Source organism: Mustela nigripes, chromosome 15 (assembly GCF_022355385.1).
Source record: "Mustela nigripes isolate SB6536 chromosome 15, MUSNIG.SB6536, whole genome shotgun sequence".
In the NCBI taxonomy this organism is placed as follows: domain Eukaryota; kingdom Metazoa; phylum Chordata; class Mammalia; order Carnivora; family Mustelidae; genus Mustela; species Mustela nigripes.
Genome location: NC_081571.1, coordinates 8,610,878 through 8,635,031, shown reverse-complemented (window position 1 = coordinate 8,635,031; position 24,154 = coordinate 8,610,878). Strand labels below are relative to the sequence as shown.

Sequence of the window (24,154 nt, the reverse complement as noted above, 5' to 3'; positions counted from 1 at the left end):
TTGGGTTTTCCATATAAAGAATCATGTCATCTGCGAAGAGAGAGAGTTTGACTTCTTCCTTGCCAATTTGGATACCTTTTATTTCTCTTTGTTGTCTGATTGCTGTTGCTAGGACTTCTAATACGATTTTGAACAAGAGTGGTGAGAGTGGGCATACTTATCGTGTTCCTGATCTCAACGGGAAGGCTGCAAGCTTTTTTCCATTGAGGGTGATATTTGCCATGGGTCTTTCATAGATAGATTTTATGAAGTTCAGGAATGTTCCCTCTATCCCTATACTTTGAAGAGTTTTAATCAAGAACGGGTGCTGGATTTTGTCAAACGCTTTTTCTGCATCAATTGAGAGGACCAGGTAGTTCTTCTCTCTTTTCATATTAATTTGTTCTATCACATTGATTGATTTGCGAATGTTGAACCATCCTTGTAGCCCAGGGATGAATCCCACCTGGTCATGGTGGATAATCTTTTTAATGTGCTGTTGGATCCTGTTTGCTAGGATCTTGTTGAGAATCTTAGCTTCCATATTCATCAGTGATATTGGTCTGAAATTCGCCTTTTCGGTAGGGTCTTTGCCTGGTTTGGGAATCAGGGTAATGCTGGCTTCATAGAAAGAGTCTGGAAGTTTTCCTTCTGCTACAATTTTTTGAAACAGTTTCAGGATAATAGGTGTTATTTCTTCTTTGAAAGTTTGGTAGAATTCTCCAGGGAATCTTTCAGGTCCTGGGCTCTTGTTTTTGGGAGGTTTTTGATCACCACTTCAATCTCGTTACTAGATATCAGTCTATTCAGGTTGTCAATTTCTTCCTGGTTCAATTTGGGAGTTTATAGTTTTCCAGGAATGCATCCATTTCATCTAGGTTGCTTAGCTTATTGGCATATAACTGTTGATAATAACTTCTGATGCTTGTTTTTACTTCCTTGGTGTTAGTTGTGATCGCTCCCTTTTCATTCATAATTTTATTAATTTGGGCTTTCTCTCTTTTCTTTTGGATTAGTGTGGCCAATGGTTTTTCGATCTTATTGATTCTTTCAAAAAACCAGCTTCTAGTTTCATCTATACGTTCTAATGTATCTCTGGTTTCTACCTCATTGATCTCAGCTCTAATCTTGATTATTTCCTTTCTTATGTGTGGGGTTGGTTTGATTTGTTGTTGATTCTCTAGTTCTTTGAGGTGTATAGACAGCTGGTGTATTCTGGATTTTCATATTTTTTTTTTTGAGGGAGGCATGGATGGCTATGTATTTCCCCCTTAGGACTACCTTTGCTGTTTCCCATAGGTTTTGGACCAAAGTGTCTTCATTCTCATTGGTTTCCATGAATTGTTTCAGTTCTTCTTTGATCTCCTGGTTGATCCATGCATTCTTAATCAAGGTGGTCTTTAGCTTCCAGGTGTTTGAGTTCCTTCCAAACTTTTCCTTGTGATTGAGCTCCAGCTTCAAAGCATTGTGATCTGAGAATATGTAGGGAATAATCTCAGTCTTTTGGTATCGGTTGAGTCCTGATTTGTGACCCAGTATGTGGTCTATTCTTGAGAAGGTTCCATGTGCACTTGAGAAGAATGAGTATTCTGTTGTGTTAGGGTGGAATGTTCCTTATATATCTATGAGGTCCATCTGGTCCAGTGTGTCATTGAATGCTCTTGTTTCTTTATTGATTTTATGCTTTGATGATCTGTCTATTTCTGAGAGGCGTGTGTTAAGATCTCCTACTATTAATGTATTCATATCAATATGACTATCTTGATTAACAGTTTTCTTATGTAATTGGCTGCTCCCATATTTGAGTCATAGATATTTACAATTTTAGATCATCTTGGTGGATAGTCCCTTTAAGAATGATGTAGTGTCCTTCTGTATCTCTGACTACAGTCTTTAGTTTAAAATCTAAGTTATCTGATATGAGAATCACTACCCCAGCCTTCCTTTGAGGCCCATTGGCATGAAAGATGCTTCTCCATCCCTTCACTTTCAGTCTGGGTGTATCTTTAGGTTCAAAATGGGTCTCTTGTAGACAACATATGGATGAGTCCCGTCATTTTATCCAATCTGCAACCCTATGCCATTTTATGGGCTCATTTAGGCCATTCACATTGAGAATGATTATTGGTAGATATGTTCTTATTGACATCGTATTACCTTTGAAGTCCATCTTTCTGTAGATTGTCTCTATATTTCTGTTCAATGCTATTCTTGGGATTTTTCCTCTTTTATAGAAGTCTCCTTAATATTTCCTGTGGTGTTGGCTTGGTGGTTGAATAGTCTTTTAAGCCTTGCTGGTCTTGGAAACTCTTTATCTCTCCATCCATTTTGAATGTCAGTCTTGCTGGATAAAGTATTCTTGGCTGCATATTCTTCTCATTTAATGCCCTGAATATGTCTTGCCAGCCGTTACTGGCTTGCTAGGTCTCTGTGGATAGGTCTGACGTTATTCTGATGGGCTTTCCTCTGTAAGTAAGGAGCCTTTTTGTCTTAGCGGCTTTCAAGAGATTATACCTACAATTATGATTCCTCAATTTGACTATCAGGTGCCTTGGTTTTTTTGTTTTGTTTTGTTTTGTTTTTATTTTTGTTTTTGGTTTTTTTTTTTTTTTTTTGGAATCTATAATCTTGGGTGGAGACTGTTCAGGATCTAGTACATGAATGCTGGTTCCATTTGTGTGATTGGAAAAATTTACATGAAGAACTTGTTCCACTATATCTTCTAGACTTCTGTCTTTCTCCTCCCCCTCAGGGATCCCAATAATTCTGACATTGGAACATTTCATGGCATCATTTATTTCCCTGATTCTGTTTTCATGATTTCTATGCTGTTTGTTCCAGGCTTCCTCCTGATCCTTTCTCTCTATCTGTTTGTACTCCCAATCACTAATTCTATCTTCTGTCTCAGTTACCCTAGCTTTGAGAGAATTTAGATTAGTTTGGAACTCATTGAGGGCATTGTGAACCTCAGCCCTGGTAGCTTTTAGCTCTTCCCTAACATTGTGAACATCCTGTCTGGTCGCTTTCAGCTCGGCCCTACTCAATTCCATTTGGTCATCCATGGCTTTCTCCAACCTAGCTATTGCCTGGATAATTGTTAGCCTGAATTCTCTTTCTGACATATTGTCTATGTTATAGCCATTAGCTCCGTTGCAGAAGGTCCGTCCTCTGTATTTTTCTTCTGTTGGGCATTCCTCCTCCTAGTCACTTTGGTGAGAGATGAGTGAACAGATGAAGCTGGATGTATCGACTGTGGTGCAGTCAAGGTTCACCCTGGAACAATTCTGAGCAATCAGGATTCCCCACCCAAATGAGTGACAAAAGAAAAGAAAAAGAAAAAAAAGAGAGAGAGAGAGGAAAGAAAGGGAAGATGAAAGAGAAGGTTCAGCCCAAATGAGCCCCAAGGTAAGATTTATGATTTATGAAGTATACAAAGAAAAACAGACAAACAAAAAGACTGATAAAAATATATGACAAGAGAAAAAAAAATATATATATATATATATATATATATATATATATATATATATGCAAATAAAGGAAGAACTTCATCAAAAAGGGCCCCAAGTGTAAGATTTATATACTATCAGGACAAACACAAAAACACAGAAACAGTGGTGGAAGAAAAAGATGGGAGAGTGGTTATAAATTCTCAGTGTGGGCACGGAAGTTTGTTTTGATTCTTCCTGGATGTATCTTGATATCTTTGTTAAAGGTCTCAACTTTCCTAAGATAAAGGGGGATTAAAAATTGGTTTACCTATAGGGATAGTATTGATTGGGGAGAGAGGATTACTTTGATGTTTAACTCTATATGAATATTAGATAATAAAAATAAAAAGTAATAAACTAGACTAAACTAAACTAAAATTTTAAAAAAAAAGAAATTCAAAAAATAGAAATGCAAAAGAACAACACAAATGTATGTATCCAAAAGTTCAGATCAGAAGGCTATTATGGAATTTGATGTACTGGACTGCTCACTGTGATGGTAAATAGGTTAAAAAATCATCTATATATTAAAAAATGAGCCAGAATAGTGGGAACAAATTAAAAATAAAAGTTGTCCTATGAAGTAGTGGTGGTTGTTCTCTTGCATTCCCTTTTTTTTTCTTTCTTTCTTTCTTGGTTTGTTTTCTGGGGGAGGGGCCTGCCACATGGGTTTTCAGTCAATGATGTTTCCTGAGTTAAGTCCTCCCGCCCCCTCCAAGGGGGTGGGCTCTGAGGAAACTGTTTTTTTTTCAGGCTTTTGTTCTCTGGTGGTTTTTATGTTTGTTCACTTTTTTTTTCTCTCACCTTGACCAGTTTTGATGGTTTTTGTAGTTTTACAGGAAAACAAACTGCACTCTGCCCTCTCAGAGAGAAGCCTCAGTCTGGCTGCAGAGCCCAAATAAGTTCCCCCTTGGCTGCTGACATAGCAGGTTCTGAATCCCGGTCCCTGGGGACGCAGGATCTTCTGCTTGTACCCAAAACCATGGCAGCGGTGGCTGTCTGGGAGCTCCAGACTGCCAGAGAGGCTCCAAGCAGTGATCACACACTGAGCTTTTCCTGCTGGCCTGGGCTGCGAGTGCCTGGTCTTTCTGGGTGTAGGAGCGCCCGGCTTGTGCGCACCTCTTTCAGGTGAGGCTGTGGGTCGCGCACACATCTCAGGCTCTGAGAATGGGGCGCAAGTTCAAAAGCACCAGTCTGGGCCTTCCCACACCTTTCTCAGGGGAGAGTTTGGGGCGCGCATCTTAGGCTCTGAAACAATGGCGTGGGTCAAAGACTGCCAGCTGGGCCTTTGTACCTCTCTCAGGGGAGGATGAGGGGCACACGTATCTCAGGCTCTGTAGCAGGACCCGTGCATTCTGCCATCCCGCGTGGCTCCCATCCCCTCACAGGAGCCGGACCCTTCATGTTCTCGGGTGCGCTGGTGGCGTAGGGACCAAGACCTGGTTTCTCCGCCACACTCTCTCTGGCTCAGTTCCAGTGGAGGCTGCCCTGGGTCTGGGGACTTAAGCCCCTGTCCCTAGCTTCCCCGATTCCCACAATTTCCCCCCTGCAATCCTTTGCTCTTTTTGAGTGCTTTCAACCAGACTCCAAGTTAATGCTGGTCCCCAGATGCAGGGCACTCTCGCTCCTATTGGGGTATTACTTTCCAACTGGTTGCCTCTGTTGGCTCCCTCCCCCTTTTGTTTATCTTCAGATATCAGTCCACCGTTCCCACTCCGCTTTACCTGCCCACTGTAGTCTTTTGCCCCTGTAGAGATCCAGATGTGTATAATTCTGATCTCAGGCTGATTTCATGGGTGATCGAAGTTCTTTGGTAGGTAATCAGCTCACTTTAGGGTACAGGTTGAAAAGGCGCCTCCTCCTACTTCCCCGCCATCTTGTCCCCCCCACCCCGCTCCCACGATCTTTATGTTTGGTTTAACCTAGAACAGTTTTCCTTTCATATATATATATATGTATATATATATAATTTTTTTTTTTACTTCTAATTATGGCCTTTTGTTTTCCACTTTAAAAAGGCTCTTTACTATTTCTTATAGGGCCAGTTTATTGGTGATGATTTCTTTTAATTTTTGTTTAGGAAATTCTTTATCTCATCCTGAATTCTGAATAACTTTGTTGGATGGAGTATTCTTGGTTGTGTGTTTTTTCCTTTCAGCATTTTGAATATATCATGGTATTACCTTCTGAGCTGCAATATTCCTGCTGAAAAATTATTGTCATTATTAAGTGTTGTTGTTTGGATGTCTTATTGGAACTCCCTATTCTTCCTGAATCTGAATGTCAGTTTCCTTTCCTAGATTAGGGAAGTTTTCAGTTATTATTTATTCAGATAAACTTATCTGCCTCTTATTTGCTCCTCCCTCTGGAACCTCTGTAATGTGAATGTTTCTTCCCTTGATGTTGTCCAAGAGATCCTTTAACCCATCCTTATTTCTTTTTTTCTTTTTATATTTCAGCTTAGGTGCTTTCCATCACTTTGTGCTCCAGATTGTTGATCCATTCTTTTGTATCCTCTAATCTACCTTCATTTCCCTGTAGTGTATCTTTTATTTCAATTATTGTATTTTTTTCTAGTTTTCTAGTTTTTCTCCCCCCACTTTTTTTTTTTGTATTCTTCAATCCTGATTGGTTCTTCTTTTATATTTTTTATTTCTTTGTTGAAGTTCTCATTGAGTTTATCCACTCTTCTCTCTAGTCTGTTAAGCATCTTTATAATCATTACTTTAAAATCTTTATCAGGTAGGTTGGATATCTCTGTTTTTAGTTCTCTCTCTCTGTCTCTCTCTCTCTTTGAGGTTTTTGTCTTGTTCTTTCATTTGGAGCATATTCCTCTGTCTTCTCATTTTACTTGGATTTCTGTGTTTTTATGAATTAGGCATAATATTACTCTCCTAAGCTTAAAGGAATGTGTATGGTTGTCCCTCATGTAGACTGCATGTGCCTGGTCACTTTGGTTGCCTGGCTGGAGCTGTGCCTGGCATAGGATGAGATTCCCAAGGCATTCTTTGCTAGAGCCACCCTGGTGCGATGGCCTGAACTGAATTAAGCATATAACAGGATGTTCTTAGGTCTCTCCTGGCATCCTGGAAGGACAGCTGAAGCTGAAGTGCGTATAAGTCAGGTGTCCTTGGGTACTCTACACAGGGGGCACTCTGGCAGGTGGCTGGTTCCAAGGGAGGCTCAAGGTATAGGTTCCTAGGCTCTCTATGTAGGGTGATTGGAGTTGAGGTATGTATAGCCCAAGGGGTTCCCAGGGCACTCTCTCAGGACATAACCTGGTGAATGGTGCAGTGCCAAAGTAGTGTGGGCCAGGAGTGTTCTGGGGTGCTTTGCTCCTGTGTCACCATAGTGAGATGGCTGGGGCTGTAGTGAGTGCTGACCTGGATTGTCCCACTGGTGCCATGTGGGCCCACCTTGGGCTGAAGTGGGCTAGGGGTCTAGACTCACTGAGGTTGTAGACTGGCTAGGGCAAAGTAAACTCCCATCTACACCATCAAGGTGGAAAAGGAACAAACTGTTACACCTAGCTGCCCCTCCAACCTAGAGTTTTCTAGAAGCCCCCCACACTATTTGTCAGAGTTTTAGGGCTGGCTCTTTATATTCTAGTTGCTCTTTTAAAGTGAAGGTATTTGTTTTGTTTTGTTTTGTTTTTCTGGATGTCTGTAGCTAGTACGGGCTAAGGGCCTGGGGCTTACTGAAGCAAAAGGCTGGCTATGGCACGCAGACTATGTTCCTATTGGTAACTATGAAAGTAGAGGGAGAACACAAACCATGGTACTCATTAGCCCCTCTCACCTGGAGAGAGTTCAAGGGGCTCATCTGCTACTTGGGAGGGTTCTGGGGATGGCTCCTTTATATTCTAGTTGCCTTTTTTAGACTGTGGCTTCTTTTTGTTTGTTTGTACCCCAGGACATATGAATCTTCTCGTGGTCATTAAGTATTACTGTTGCTCCTCACTGCATTTTGCAGTGTCAGGGCTGGGTATTCCTTTTCTTACTGTGTCTCCATCTATGTTTTATGGTGCAGAAGCTATTCAGTCTGCCCTCAAGAGGAATAAATAGGTGTAAATTTGATGTGTCTGTGAAGGAGGTGATTTGAGGGTCTTCCTGTGTCGCCATCTTGGAGCAGACCTTCCAAGTTTTCTTTTCTTCCTTCCACCCACCACTAAAGTGCCACACCAAGACAGTCACTAAAGCAGGAGATTGATTTGATTTGTGCTCAGGCCCCTATTTTTTTTTTTTAAAGATTTTATTTATTTATTTGACAGAGAGAGATCACAAGTAGGCAGAAAGGCAGGCAGAGAGAGAGAGAGAGGAGGAAGCAGGCTCCCTGCTGAGCAGAGAGCCCGATGCGGGACTCGATCCCAGGACCCTGAGATCATGACCTGAGCCGAGGCAGCGGCTTAACCCACTGAGCCACCCAGGCGCCCCACGTGCTCAGGCCCCTATTAAAAGGCTATCTCATGTCAATGATAATACTTTAAGCCACACTGTGGTTTTTTTCCCCTCCATCTTACTTTGACCCAAGAGCAGCTTTGACTGCAAAGAAGTAGAAGGCATTCTGCCAATGATGTGTGTAATTTTATACTTTTGCAGAATGAATATTTTCTCCAGAACTGTGAGTTGAAATTTTCCCATTTCTGTCCCATCTGCCTCTAGCCTTTCATGTGTATTCTGCAGCAGAGGTAAAAAAAAAAATGTCTTTTACTCTGCTCTTTCTAGGTAATATACAACTTTCTCTTCTCAGAGTATAGCAGTATAACATTCAACTCATAACCTGGATCATTTTATTCTCTGAAAAGTGTAAATTATTCATTTCCTTCTCCCCAAATTTCTCAATATGTTAAAATTATCTCAAGAAATGGAACTCTGACTTCAAACAACTGCAAAGCTAAACACTGAAGCAATAGGAATATTTTATATTGTGACTCAAGTTTAATATCAAGTTCTGGGTAATAACAAGCAAAAACCTTTCTTTAATTCACTTATTTCTCATTTAGCACTACCTTTTATGATTGAGCATCTTCTTCCCCATTGTACTCTCTCATGATCCAAAATCTTAAATGCTCTTTTTAAAAAAAAGTTTAAAGTTTTTTATACATACCAACTTGTGCCACTTCGAAGTAAGTATTTAATTCCAGGAGTCATTAAATGACAGAATTACTTCATTTTGTGGAATAACTCTCCTGAATAGTCATTTATTAAAAAAAAAAAATCCACTAAGCAAATACCATATTCTAGGCATGTTTCCAGGTGTTTAGGACTCATCAGTAAATTAAACAATGAGACCTACTCTCACAGAGTTTGCATTGTAGAAAATAAAAATATACAGTAATGCCTGTTGTTTGTTAGAAGGTAATCACTGCTATGAAAGTGTATATGAATATGAGGGTAAGGAGGCTCACCAACACTGCAGAGCCTGCATATAATCTTCATTTTTAATTTTAACTTTTTATTTATTATATGCCATGGGGAACTGATTCCTGTAAGACTTTGTTACTTACACCTGATCACACACATTTAAAAAAAAAAAAGAGTGATTTAACCCAAGTTCTTGTTTCTAATAAGATGTTCCTTTCATTAAATAATTCTGTTCCATTACTATGATTAAAGCTCTGATGTATATCAGAGTAAAAGCCTTGCACACTCCAAGTGAAAATCAAAGTAACATTCACTGGGCAAAAAATATGGTGTTCTTTTCCTGTTTTGTTAATTTTTGCCTCCATCAGAAAGGATGAATACCCAACTTTTGTAGCAACATGGACGGGACTGGAAGAGATTATACTGAGTGAAATAAGTCAAGCAGAGAGAGTCAATTATATGGTTTCACTTATTTGTGGAGCATAACAAATACCATGGAGGACAAGGGGTGTTAGAGAGGAGAAGGGAGTTGGGGTAAATTGGAAGGGGAGGTGAATCATGAGAGACTATGGACTCTGAAAAACAATCTGAGGGGTTTGAAGTGGCGAGGGAGTGGGAGGTCGGGGTATCAGGTGGTGGATATTATAGAGGGCACAGATTGCATTTGAGCACTGGGTGTGGTGAAAAAATAATGAATACTGTTTTTCTGAAAATAAATAAATTGAAAAAATTAAAAAAAATATGGTGTTTGTCCTTTCTGAAAAACAATCTGAGGGTTTTGAAGGGGCGGGGGGTGGGAGGTCGGGGTACCAGGTGGTGGGTATTATAGAGGGCATGGATTGCATGGAGCACTGGGTGTGGTGCAAAAATAATGAATACTGTTATGCTGAAAATAAAAAATAAATTTAAAAAATATGGTGTTAAAATTTTTTTAGTGATAAAGTATGTTAAGTTTATAAAGCTTGAAAAAAATTTCTTTACAGAGAACTGCCATGTCAGGTTGTCTGCGAAATTGGTTTCATTCTGCTTCCTTCTGTGTTGTATTTTCTAGAGCAGGAGCTCTGAGGTGTGAAATGCTGAGAAAATGACATTTTGTGGGTTTTGTCACTAAATGATAGATTCATTTGAACTTGCACCGACTGTTGTTTCCTTCTTTTAGTTTAGCTACTTGGAGAAGCTTCTGCTGGTTCATGGAGCTTGGAATCATTTTCGAGTGACAAAGTGTATATTGTATTGTTTCTACAAAAATGTAGTGTTATATGTTATTGAGGTAAGAAAAGAGATACACTTTCTTTCATGGAAAAGTTATGTCTTTCTTTCACACCAAGCTTGGTACGTTAGGGTTTTAGGTTTTTTTTCCCCCATATTTGTATCACTTAAATTACCATTGCATAATTCTGTGTTAGGTTTTCACTTAGAGTTATTCAGTAAATTTGAATCTCCTAACTATCATCCTGACTTTAAAAATACCTATATAAATGTTTATTTTAGCTATGGAAACATATTTTTAAATATTTTGTTGTGAAATAATTATAGAGTCATAGGATATAAAAATATATTTAGAAGGTCCTGCGAAACATTCACCCAATTTTCCCCAAAGAACACCTTGAATAACTCCTGGACAGTATCAAATATCAAATATTGGGATATAATCAACAGAGCTTATTCATATTTCACCAGCTTTACACATACTTGTATATGTAATTCTGTATACTTTTATCCACTTGTAGATTGATGCGAACACCAAAGAAATCAAGGCAGAGGACTATTTCCCTCCCCAACCCTCCCCCAATGATATAAACCAGTTCCCACACCACAAGGGTCCCCTTCATGCTACCCCTTTATATTCATATCCATCCCTAACCCCTGACAGTGACTAATCTGTTTTGTATCCTTATAATTTTGTTCTTTCAAGAATGTTATAAAGATGTAGTCATGTAGTATATAACCTTTTGAGACTGGGTTTTTTCAGTCAGTATAATTCCCTTTAGACTGATACAAGTTGTTCCCTTTATCATTTGTTCTCTTACCATAACATTTATCATCTGCCTATTGAAGAGCATTTGTGTGCGGGTTTTGTACAAACACAAGTCTCCACTTATTCAGGAAAAATGTCCAGAGTACAATTTCTGGATCATATGGTAAATGCAGGTTTAGTTTTAAAATAAACTATCAACTATTTTCCAAACTGACTTTACCATTTTTAGTTCCCGCCAGCAAAGCATCTGTTAACTTATTTCTCTGGATCTTTACCAGCACTTGATTTTATAACTATTTTTGGGTTTTTTTTAGCCATACTGATAAATGGGTAGTGATATGTCACTGTGGTTTTAAATTGCATATCCATAGGGGCTAATGATGTTGAACATCTTCTCATGTACTTACTTGCTATTTTCATATCTTCTTCAGTGAAACATGTCTTCATATTTTTGTCCAGTTTCTAATTGAACTGCTTTTTTGCTCTTAAGTTTTGAGAGTTCACATATTTTAGATATTAGTCCTCTGGCAGATAAGTAGTTTGCAAATATTTTCTTTTAGGCCGTATCATGTTGTTTTGTCATCTTAAAAAGAGTCTTTCAGAGTACAAAAGTTTTTAATTTTGATATGATCCAGTTTATATATTTTCCTTTTATAGATTATGCTTTGGGTTCTATGTCAAAAAACTTTTTGCCTAGCTTTGGGCAGTGGCAGTATCGTAGCCAATGAGGTTTATCCGAGGCGCGATTATTGCTAATTGAAAAAACTTTTTGCCTAGCTCTAGATTCCAAAGATTTTCTTCTCTATAGTTTTCTAAAGTGTCTTACAGTTAATGTCATGTTTCATTTTCAGTTGATTTTTGTGTCTAGTGGAGGGTTTAGATTGTCTAGTTGTTTTGCCCATAGAGATCCAATTATTTCAGTACTATTTGATGAAAAGACTATCCTTCCATTAAATTGATTTTCCACCTTTGTCAAAAATCAGCTGGGCAAATAATGAAGAAATAGAAAATATGAACACACTATAGTAAGGAGATGAGGTCAGTAATCGAACACCTCCTTGGAAAATTATACCAGTCATTCAAAGAAGAATTAACACCAGTCTTCCTCAAACTCTTCCAAAAAGTTACTCTGTGCCTTAATCCCTTTCAAACTCGTGTGAAAGAGGGATATCCTCTAAATCCATCCATGTCGTTGCAAATGATGGGATCTCATACTTTTTTATGGTTGAGCAACATCTCATTGGATATGTATATCTATCACATTCATCTAATGATGAACACTTGGGTTGCTTTTTTCTGTTGTGAATAATCCTGCAATAAATATAGAGGGGCATAGATCTTTTTGAATTATGAGTTCTTTCTTTGGCTGGGCCAGTTACAATTGTTAGTAGCTGCAGATGCTACAATTTGCTGAAGCAATAGACAAAATCATTCTGAACCTGTATAACTCAATATCATGCTTTACTGAAGCAATGCATTATTGGACAATGAGATCTAAATATTTCATTAAAATTATTTCTTGATACAGAAAGAACAGTAACAAAGAATAAAATAAAAATTCTAAAATAAATGGACTGGCTTCCTGTTAGGCTCACTCAAGCTTGATTTTACTTATATTTTGGTAAAATCCCATTTAATGACAAAAAAAGAATGATAAAGTATCTTAAGTACTACAATGAATGGAAACATTTAGGTCAATATTGTTATAAAACTTCTTGAACATTTTTCTCTTTCAGCTTTGGTTTGCCTTTGTTAATGGATTTTCTGGGCAGATTATATTTGAACATTGGTGCATAAGCTTGTACAATGTGGTAAGCATTCCCCATCTCTATCTGAGAGCATGCTGTTTATGTCTGGGAAGTGTATCTAAGTCAATCATCTGCACATAGCAGGCAGCACAAACTCATCTTTAGAGCTTTGTTGCTGCAACACATCTTGCAGAATCCCATACTTGGCACACATGGTTTCAATCATAAGAGATCATTCTGTAGCAACTATATTAAATTTCTGTGCAATGCATTTTGATAATACAGCCAAAACCTCCTTACTATATGCCTGTACAATGTGTTTAGGCTTTTAAGCCAAGTAGTTATTACTGAACTCTACCTCTACCTATATATATATATATATTACATTTAATTAATATTTATTTGTATCTTTATATGTGGGTGTGTGTTTATAGTATAATTCCCTGGCCTTTTAAACCTCCTAGTAGAAAATTTGTCCTTTGGTAAATATTTCACCCTGTGTTTGTAGGAAATGATGAATTTTGATATGAAGTCCTATAATAATAAACAATTTTCTGAAACTAACAATCCCATACCATTACTTAACTCATTTAAAATTTAAAAACTAGAAATAAACAGTATGGTTAAATGGTCTTTTTATTCACCTTTGAATTTTTGTTTTATATTTCTTGTTTATTATTCCACTTTAGAGGTGAGGGATACCTGGCATAAAAATTAGATTCCCAAGGAGTATATCAGGACCTTTCTTTGCTGCTGTATGTATGCATTATCATAGCATATTACGATCTGACACTCTGTGCCTTAATCCCTAAAATTCTGTCTTCTAGGGGCTTAAATTCTGAAACAGCATAGACAAAAGTCATTGAGTGTCCAATAATACAGTGCTATGAATAGTTGTGTACATGTCAATTCTAGACATATTTGGCTAGAGCACTACATCAGTGGACTTAACTCAATACAGACTGGGATGGCAGAGTCTTTGTGTGAGAAAATTCACTATGAAGGCATAGGCCACAGAGATTGGTCAATGGAATTTTTTTTTTAATAAGCAGTAAATGAGGGCTATAGTGGGAAACAAAATTATGGACATTTTAGGATAATATATGACTTATTAATATCCATTGACTTATTAAATATCTCATTACATATATATTTTATGGATGGGAAAAAGATGAAGTCTAGGACATTTCAAATAGCTACACGCAATAAGAGAGCCAGATTGCTTATTTAAAGATTTTATTTATTTATTTGACAGACAGAGATCACAAGTAGGCAGAGAGGCAGGCAGAGAGAGAGAGAGGGAAGCAGTCTCCCTGCTGAGCAGAGAGCCCGATGCGGGCCTCGATCCCAGGACCCTGAGATCATGACCTGAGCCGAAGGCAGCGGCTTAACCCACTGAGCCACCCAGGTGCCCCAGATTGCTTATTTAATAACTAAATTTAAATAGGTTGTCATACTGTTTCTGGAGGTCATATATCATTTCTGCCTCTGGCCATACATGACTAAACTGCTATAAGGAATTACCTTCCTACAAGAAATAACCTAAGTGTCAACAAAATATATAGAACAATTATTTTCAAGCATTAAACAACAGGCTTCTCATGGCTGTTATCCTTGAGAGGACTGTTTCCAAGCCATGGTGCAGGAAGATGGACCCCCCCCCCCCCAAAAAAAAAACCCAGGTGTCGTAATGATTGAAGACACAAAGGTTGGAGCTCAGTGAGCCCAGGTAGCTAGAATGTCAAAAAAAGAACTATACTGAGAGAGACAGAAAGAATGACTCTGAAGATCTGTAGAGAGCCCTCTTGAGTCTTTGGTTGTGGTTTGTGTATCAATGAGAAAAATCTACCCAAAGCTAGGGAAAGAACTACCAGAAAGCAGTAGGATGAATTCTTAGAGCTAAATCAGGGTTAGGAATAACTTGTTACACATGATATTGGGAAAACTTAAGTTACATTTTTAAAAATAAAGATAAATTAGACCTATAATAAACACTATTCTAGGCCCATAATAATACAACTTAAAAGCAATCTTAAAAAAAATCAAACTAATTGCAAGTTACTTACCTACAAATTGGAACACAGGCAAACAATATTTAAAGAGACGAGACGTCCTTCAACTGATGAATGGATAAAGAAGATGTGGTTTGTATATACAATGGAATATTATTCAGCCATCAGAAAGGATGAATACCCACTATTTTCATGGACATGGATAGAGCTGGAGGCGATTATGCTAAGTGAAATAAGTCAAGCAGAGAAAGACAATTATCATATGGTTTCATCATAGGTGGAATATAAGAAACAGTATAGAGGATCATAGGGGAAGAGAGGGCAAACCGAATGGGAAGAAATCAGAGGGGAGACAAACCACGAAAGACGCTGGAGTCCAAGAAACAGACTGAGGGTTACAGAGGGGAAAGGGATGGGGGAACGGGGTAACTTAGTGACGGATATTAAGGAGGGCATGTGTGGTGATGAGCACTGTGTGTTATATACAACTAATGAATCATTGAGCCCCACATCAAAAATGAATGATGTACTATATGTTGGCTAACTGAACATAAAAAAATTCCAAAAAATTAAAAATAAATAAATCTTAAAAAAGAAAAAAATAGAGAGACTTAGGGGCCTCCAAAGCCATGGAAAACAATATATACAAATAAACTAAAAATAAGGAATTGAAAAAAAATTTAAGTACTCAACACAAAATTTGAAGTAGTGTATCCAATAAAAGATAATGGTCATGCAAAGAAATAGGAGAATAAGATCCATAATGTGAAAAATAAGGCAATGAGAACAGATACAAAAATTATAAAGTTGTTAGAATTAATAGATAAGAACTTAAAACAGGTATTTTAAAGCATGTGCCAGAATATAAAGGAAGAAATGAACATAATGAGGAGAAAAACAGAAGTAATAGAAATGAATCAAATAGAACCTTATGATAAAAAATACAAATAGAAAATGGACATTTTGCTGGATAGGATTAAGAGCAAATTAGAAACTTCAGAAATAGGATCAATAAATTTGAAGACATAGCAATTACAGAAGCACAGAGAGAAAAATCAGAAAAACACAAATGTTCTCCATAACCAAATTGTTGAAAATCAGTGACAAAGAGAATAATCTTTAAATCAACCAGATAAATATTACATATAGAAAATAAATGCATATAGAAAACCATGCATGGCAGAAAACAATGGAATATCTTTTTTTTTTTTTTAAAGATTTTATTTATTTGACAGAGAGAGATCACAAGCAGGCAGAGAGGCAGGCAGAGAGAGAGGAGGAAGCAGGCTCCCCGCTGAGCAGAAAGCCTGATGCGGGCCTCGATCCCAGGACCCTGAGATCATGACCTGAGCCGAAGGCAGCGGCTTAACCCACTGAGCCACCCAGGCACCCCAATGGAATATCTTTAAAGATCTGAAAGAAAAAAGAAATCCACTAACCTAAAATTCTATATGCAACAAAAATGTCTTCTGAAAATAAACCAAATAAATAGAAGATTTATCACCAGACCTATAATAATGTTGAGGGAAGCTCTTCAAACAAAAGAAAAAGTATACTAGGATGAAATTTGGGTCTATCCAAAGAAAGAAAGAAAAACAAAAATGTTAATTATGTGGGCATTAATAAAAGACTTACCCTTTTCCCCTCATTTTAAGTTATGATGACAGATAACTGTTTAAAGCAAAATTAATAATGTATTCATTAATTTAGAATAAAAATATATAACTATAGCACAAAGAATAGGAGGAATTTGGGAGTGTACTGTTATTTGAATTTTGTGATACATTGTGTATGTATATTGTAAACCTTAACAACTGAAACCACCAAAAATTATGGCTAATGAACCAATAATGATGATAAAATCTTATTGTTCAATTACTTCAAAAGAAGTCAGTAAATAAGGTAAAGAGGAAGACTAAATTCAACAACAACAACAACAAAAGGTGATTTAAATCCAACCATATTTATAATTACACTGAAATGCAAGTGGTCTAAATATTCTAATTAAAAGGCAGATATTGTCAGATTGGATTAACAAAATCAAAACCTATTTTGGGGACACCTGGGTGACTCAGTTGTTAAGTGTCTGCCTTTGGCTCAGGTCATGATCCCAGGGTCCTGGGATCGAACCCCGCATTAGGCTCCCTGTCAGTGGAAAGCCTGCTTCTCCCTCTCCCACTCCTTTTGCTTGTGTTCCCTTTCTCACTGTGAGTCTCTTTGTCAAATAAATAAGTAAAATTTTTAAAAAGCCTACTTCGAATATAAAGACACAGGTAAAAAGAAAAAGGATGAGAAAATGTTTATGATGTAAACAATAATTTTTTAAAAAGCCAAAGGGGCTATATTAACAACAGAATAAAAGCCTTCAGAAATGACTAGTGATGAATATGAATATCTCTTAACTATAGTGTTAACTTATTAATAACACATTAGAATCCTAATAGGTAAGAATAACATAGCTCATTAGAAAGTAATTAAAAATAAAGCAGATACTGATATCATTAAATGACAAGTTAAGTAAATTAACTCTAACATTCAGAGACTTAATCTCTCCTTAATGGATAGGGTCTGGGTACCCTAGCCAACCTATCACCTCCATGAGCCCTGGGACCCCAGTCTATACAGCACCAGCCGTTGGCTTCTGATGAACACTAAGAAAGTGCTTCCGTGAAAAACCTACAGCTAACATCATACCTAATGGCAAAGTGTGTTCCCCTAAGATGAAGAACAAGAGAAGAATGTATGTTCTTACCACTTCTATTCAACACCATCCATACGTAGGTCCTATCCAGTGTAATAAGACCAATAAAAAAAAAAAAAAAAAAAAGGATTGACAATAATGCTTGCTTTAGTTGCTGCTAACATTCTGTATAAAATTCTAGAAAAAATTCTAGAAAATCTACGTAAGGTCATATGTTGTGTTAGATTGTTATAATAAAGGTCCCCCAATTTGTTCATGCCCTTCTGTATCCACACCTTTTGGTGTACCCACTCACACTGACTCTGGGTTTGGCCCTGTGACTGGGTTAGCCAATAAGACAACAGCAGACACAAGAAGCTCAGAGATGTGAAAAATGCTTGCTCACTGAAGCTTGTACCATCTTGTTGCTTTTTGTGAAGAATCCCTGGTTAAACAGAAACAAAATGGAGCAGAAATATGTCACTTCTATCTTCCTGCTATTTTCCTCTCTTCTCCTTTTTTAACTTCTTACCTCACCATTTTTTTCTCTTATTATTATACCTACTACTATAAGGTTCCCTCCTTGACAAGGTCCAGAACTTTTTAAAGGATCATGTATTTTTAATTTAATATGGTTGCTAGCATAATGATTGTTAATAAAGTATTTGAAGAGTAGATGAATAGGAAACATCCCTTTGGTTCTGATAATAATTATCAAGATAAAGAATTTTCGTGTATTTTTTAAACCTAACATTCACAATATTATGTGCCAAGATCTGGAAAGTGAACTAGCTTATAAAGCAACTGGTTCTTATGAGGGATACAGATGTCATTAGTGGTAGATATATTTGTCAATATTATGCCTTTATTTAAATATCTAGATATTCAATTTATTTTTATACTCATTAAACAAGAATAAATTAATTCATTTTAATGCTCATAAAGCAACATTTACAGTTTAAAATCAATCAGAAAAAGTCATGATTTGTTAAATGTGTTGGAATCCATATACTTCATTAATATCTTCTTCGCAAATAATTTTTATTTTTAAATAGCTTAAGACTTACCAGAAGATACAAAAGCAGTTCTGTATCTCCTTCAACCAGTTTCCCCCATAATGATAGCTTAATAGTTGTAATACATTATGCAAGTCAGGAAATTGACATTGCTACAATATTAACTCAGTTACAGACTAAAAGTTCTTTTTAACAAATCCTTGTTTTCTATGTAGCTTTTCACTTCATTACCACCTTTTTCTCTGGGGATCTTTGAACAGTGTTGCAGTCAGAAGAGCCTGCTTGCATATCCACAGCTCTACAAGATTTCTCAGGCAGGGAATACTTTCAACACAAAGGTAAACAGAAGATTTATTGCAGGCCTTTCAATCTCAACTTAACACCAACATTACCTTTGGTCTTTTCCTTTTCTGATGCTTAAAAAAACATAATTTACAAAGCAAGGGATGCAGCCCTGTGCAATCATTTACCTTGTAGTTTAGTTTAACCAGGGAATTGAGGTTTAAATAACAGTATGTGGGAAGACAAACCTTAAGAAAAAGAAACAAGGCACCTCATATGGTCCCACAAATTGTGTGCTGAGCAGCTTCAGGAGGCATGCTGTGTGCAGTGGGTCTGTCCTGGCAAATACTTTTGTCTTTTTAGATAATACAAATGATTCCTTTGGTATGATTTCTTCCTGGGATCATGAGTTGAGATTTAACAGGGGAATTAAAAAAGTTTTACAGGCCATAAGAGTAAACCTAATTGCATCTCAATCATTATTAGTGAAGATTTAAAAAATACAGACATCTGCAAGTATCTTCTCAAATTAGTGTTTTTGTTTTCTTTGGGTAAGTACCCAGTAGTGCCATACTAGAGCATATGATAATTATATTTTTAACTTTTTGAGGAACTTCCATACTGTTTTCAACAGTGGGTACAGCAATTTACATTTCTACCAATAGTACACAAGGGTTCCTTTTCCTCTACATTCTCCCCAAATTTGCTATTTTTCATATTTTTTTTTATTTTAACCATTTTGACAGGTATAAATTGATATCTCATTGTGGTTTTCATTTATATTTCCATGATGATAGTGATGTTGAGCATCTTTTGATGTGTCAGTTAATCATCTGTTATATCTTCTTTAAAAAAATGTCTATTCAGGCCATCTGCCCATTTTAAGTCACATTATTTTTTTGTGGGTTTTTTTTTTTTGGTGTTGATTTGTGTAAGTTCTTTATACATTTTGCATATTAATACCTATGCACTTGTATTTATTGCAGCATTGTCTGCAATAGCCAAAATATGGAAGCACCCCAAGTGTTCATCAATAGATGAATGGATAAAGATGTGATAGATCTATATATCTACACACACACACACACACACTGGAATATTACTCAGCCAGAAAAAGAATGAAATCTTGTCATTTGCAAAAACATGGATGGACCTAGAGGATATAATGCTAAGTGAAATAAGTTAGAAAAAGACAAATAACATATGATTTCACTCATATGTGGAATTTAAGAAACAATAAGTGAACAACAATGCAAAAATAGCAAAGAAGTAGACTCTTATATACAGAGTATATAAGAGAAGTAGACTCTTATATACAGAGAACAAACTGGTGGTTACCAGATGAGAGTTAGGTAGGAGGATGGGTGAAATAAAGAGAATTAGGAGTACATGATGAGCACTGAGTAATGTTTAGAATTATTGCATCATTATATTGTACACCTGAAACTAATATAACACCGTATGTTAATTGTACTTCAGTAAAAAATATAGACACCTGGAAAAAACATGGGTTTTTAAATGTATTGCTTCATGGCTCAAAATATAGTCTATCTTATAAATATTTCAACTTGAACAGAATAATTAAATTAGGTCAAGTTCATATTCAAATTTCTACATTCTTATTTTCTGTTCATTATCCTATCAATTATGGAGAGGGACTAAAATCTCCAACTGAAAGTATAGATTCATCTCTATCCCTTTGAAATTCTGTCAGCTTTGCATCATGTATTTTGAGGTACTCTTAAGAGGTATATCAATGTTTAGGATTATTATATTGTCTTGATTGATCCCATTTTCATTAAGAAATTGTCTGTTTTCTTCTTTGATCTGAAATCTACTGACCACTTCAGCTTTTTTTAATGTTTCTATTTTTCCATCCTTATACTTATAACCTTATAACAGCCTTATAACTCGTGTCTTCATATTTAAAGTATGTTTCTTATAGGCGGTTTGTAGTCTTGCTTTGTTATCCAATCTAATAATATCTGCCTTTATATTGAGTGTTTAAAGCATTTATATTTAATGTGTTTATTGATATGTTTTGGTGTAAACTTACCATCTTTCTAAATATTTTCCATTTTTCCCAATTATAATTTCTTTCCTTGTTTCCTGTTGTTCTGAGTTCTTTTGTATTAATTTTTGTGAGTTCCATTTCATTTCCTTGTTGGCTTTTTAGTTTTAATTCTTTCTTTCTTTCTTTTTTTAAGAATTTGCTTTAGGCTTTATACCATACATCCTTAGGCTAATATAGTCTTCAAGTGATATACTAATTCACACACAGTATTAAAAACTTAATACTATACTCTCATTTCTTTCCTTCTGACCTTTGGTCTATTGTCATACATGTTACTTTTACATATATTAAAAACCCCGTACCATATTCATATTTGTGTTTGAACAATTGTTTTTAAAAGTGATTTAAATAGCAAAAGAAACAACTTGCGGTTTTTTTTCCCCCAAAAAGATTTTTATTATTTATTTGTCAGGGAGACTGAGCAAGCAAGGGGAACAGCAGGCAGAGAAAGAATCAGGCTCCCCGATGAGGGACTTGGTCCGAAACCTGGGATCATGACCTTAGCCGAAGGCAGAGGCTTTAACCCACTGAGCCACCCAGAGGTCCCTTCTTGCATTGTTTTAATGTGGAATTACTGTTATCTTCATCTTTATGACTTTACTGTATCTTTTTTTCATCTGGCTCCTTTGAAGAGCATTTTCTTAATTACCAGTAAACATAGGAGTGCATATATATGTTTCAATTAGTGTTTTTGTTTTGTAAATACCCAGTAGTAGAATTACTAAATTATATGGTATTTCTATGTTTAATTTTTTGAGAAACCTCCATACTGTATTCTACAGTGGCTGAATCACTTTGCATTGCAACCAACAGTGCACAAGAGTTCCTTTTTCTTCACATCCTCTTAAACACTTGTTTTTTGTGTTTTTGATTTTAGCCATTCTGATAGATAGAAAGTTATATTGCTATCTTGATTTGCATTAACATGATGATGAGTGATATTGAGCATCTTTTAATGTGTAAGTTGGCCATCTGTCTTTAGAAAAATGTCTTCTCATTTTTAATCAGATTACTTTTTTTTTTTTGGTGTTGAATTGTAGAAGTTTTTACATGTATTTTGGATATTTGCCCCTTATTGGATGTATCATTTGCAAATATTTTCTCCTTTTTTGTTTTTTTTTTTTTGTTTAGTTGTTAGCTTCCTTTGCTGTGTACAGAAACCTTTTATTTGATATTACCATGACTATTCTTGAGTTTTGTTCTGGAAAAAATTTAATCCTTGTGGATCTGCATCTTAATATTTATTAGGAAGGACAGGAGTTGTGCTAAGTACAAGGATAATTTTTCTCCAATGTATTTTACCCAATGTTCCATGAGTCTTGAGGTTTTCCAATTTAGCATTAACTGTGCTTTTAAACCAGTTTCTTACATTCTTTCCTAAAAACAGCTTTGCTCCAGGAAATTTAGGTCACAGGACAAAATATGTTTTTCCACATTTTTTTCTTCTTTAGTCCTTTATTGGTGAGTCTTCCTGGTAAACATGAAAATAACTGATATATTTTTAACCAAAAGAAGTTCAACCATCTAACCCCAAGGTGTACTCTTGTCTGACTCCAAAGATCTTATATTATTAAGATTTCTTCTAATAAAATTGTATGTGGTACCTTAAAATTTATTTTGACCAGAGTCTAGGTGGAGATGTAAAGGTTCAGAGTGTATCATATGAAATAAGGTATGAAATTATTTAAAATACTATAGCCTAAGTATTAAAAATATTTTTATTCCTTTTAAAAATTACTTCTGGTTCTTTTTCATTAGATAATTTAGGACTTTATAATTTTTTATTTTTTTAATTTTTTAAAAAAGATTTTATTTATTTATTTGACAGACTGAGATCACAAGTAGGCAGAGAGGCAAGCAGAGAGAGAGGAGGAAGCAGGCTTCCTTCTGAGCAGAGAGCCTGACGTGGGGCTCCATCCCAGGATGCTGGGATCATGACCTGAGCTGAAGGCAGAGGCTTTAACCCACTGAGCCACCCAGGCACCCCAGGACTTTATAGTTTTTTAAAACAAATATCCTATATTTGAGTTCCATACATTTACATTTAACTTTTCTTTTCAAATAATATCTCATACATTCCCAGTCATTTCTTTTAGAAGTAAAAGAAATGGAATTTTTCCATCTTCAATAAAATATTTTGGCTTTATAACTGTTTTAAACTATAAGCAATTTTATAATATCACAGGTTTTTAGGTTTAGACCAGTGTACTAGCATAACTTTCTTGCCTTGCTTTCTTTTAGGTGTTTTGGTTTCAATGCTTAAATGCTTTGATCCATTCCTTCATTCTCTTCTGGATGCCCATGAAAATGCTGGAGCATGGTAATAGCTTCATTGTTTCATATATTCAACAAAGAGTATGTTTTTCTCACTGGGGCCAATATTCTGTGTTGTGTGTATGTGTGTTTATATGTATGTCTCCACAGAAAGAACTTAAGGCAAAAAAAAAAATGGGATTTAAAAATATTTACCGATATGTAATATTATAATTACATTGACATTTAACAATAATAAATAATATATTACATATTATTACATATAATAATAAATTATAATTTATTATATAAATAATAATAAATAATAAATTGACATTTAACAATTGATCTTTAGAACACATTTTCCTGGTCTTTGACATAAGTAAATTGAATATTAGTGCTTTTATTGTTATATATAAATATATAATATATAAATATATAAATAATAATAAATAAATATTACATAATAAATTATGAATTATATAAATAATAAATAAATAAATAATAATAAATTAATTGACATTTAACAATTGATCTTTAGAACACATTTTCCTGGTCTTTGACATATATAAATTGAAAATTGGTGCTTTTATTGTTAATTTGTAGTAAGTAATTGAGTCAGCACGTCTGATAGAAAGCTCAACACCTTGTATAAGTTTGAAATTTATGTCTGTTTCTTGTTTCACTTCCCAAACTTCACGTTTCAATTTAGACTATAATACAAGTTCAGTATACTTTATTATTGGACCAAGTCTCTTTTCTATCCACCAAAAGATCTAACAATTATAAATATTTATGCCCCCAATATGGGAGCAGTCAATTACATAAGAAAACTGTTAATCAAGATAGAGTCATATTGATATGAATACATTAATAGTAGGAGATCTTAACATGCCTCTCTCAGCAATAGACGGATCATCCAAGCAGAAAATCAATAAGGAAACAAGAGCATTGAATGACACATTGGAACACATGGACCTCATAGATATATACAGAACATTCCACCCTAACACAACAGAATACTCATTCTTCTCAAGTGCACATGGAACCTTCTCAAGAATAGACCACGTACTGGGTCACAAATCAGGGCTCAACCGATACCAAAAGACTGAGATTATTCCCTTCATATTTTCAGACCACAATGCTTTGAAACTGGAGCTCAATCACAAGAAAAGTTTGGCAGGAACTCAAATACCTGGAAGTTAAAGACCACCTTGCTTAAGAATGCTTGGATCAGAGGGAGGAGTCAAGATGGCGGAGAAGTAGCAGGCTGAGACT

At 35.8% G+C, this 24,154-nt stretch overlaps 1 protein-coding gene and 1 pseudogene across 1 annotated transcript in view; both read left to right on the top strand.

Annotated features, from left to right (window-relative positions):
* LOC132002948 (phospholipid-transporting ATPase IB-like) overlaps positions 1-24,154 on the top strand; it is a 247,455-nt gene that overhangs the window by 130,704 nt on the left and 92,597 nt on the right. Inside the window, exons 27-30 of the mRNA XM_059378234.1 lie at positions 9,993-10,103; positions 12,548-12,622; positions 18,483-18,605; positions 22,865-22,943. Coding sequence (XP_059234217.1) covers positions 9,993-10,103; positions 12,548-12,622; positions 18,483-18,605; positions 22,865-22,943 — 388 coding nt within the window. The remainder of the gene's footprint in view (positions 1-9,992; positions 10,104-12,547; positions 12,623-18,482; positions 18,606-22,864; positions 22,944-24,154) is intronic.
* On the top strand, positions 11,507-11,627 carry LOC132003084 (U4 spliceosomal RNA; annotated as a pseudogene).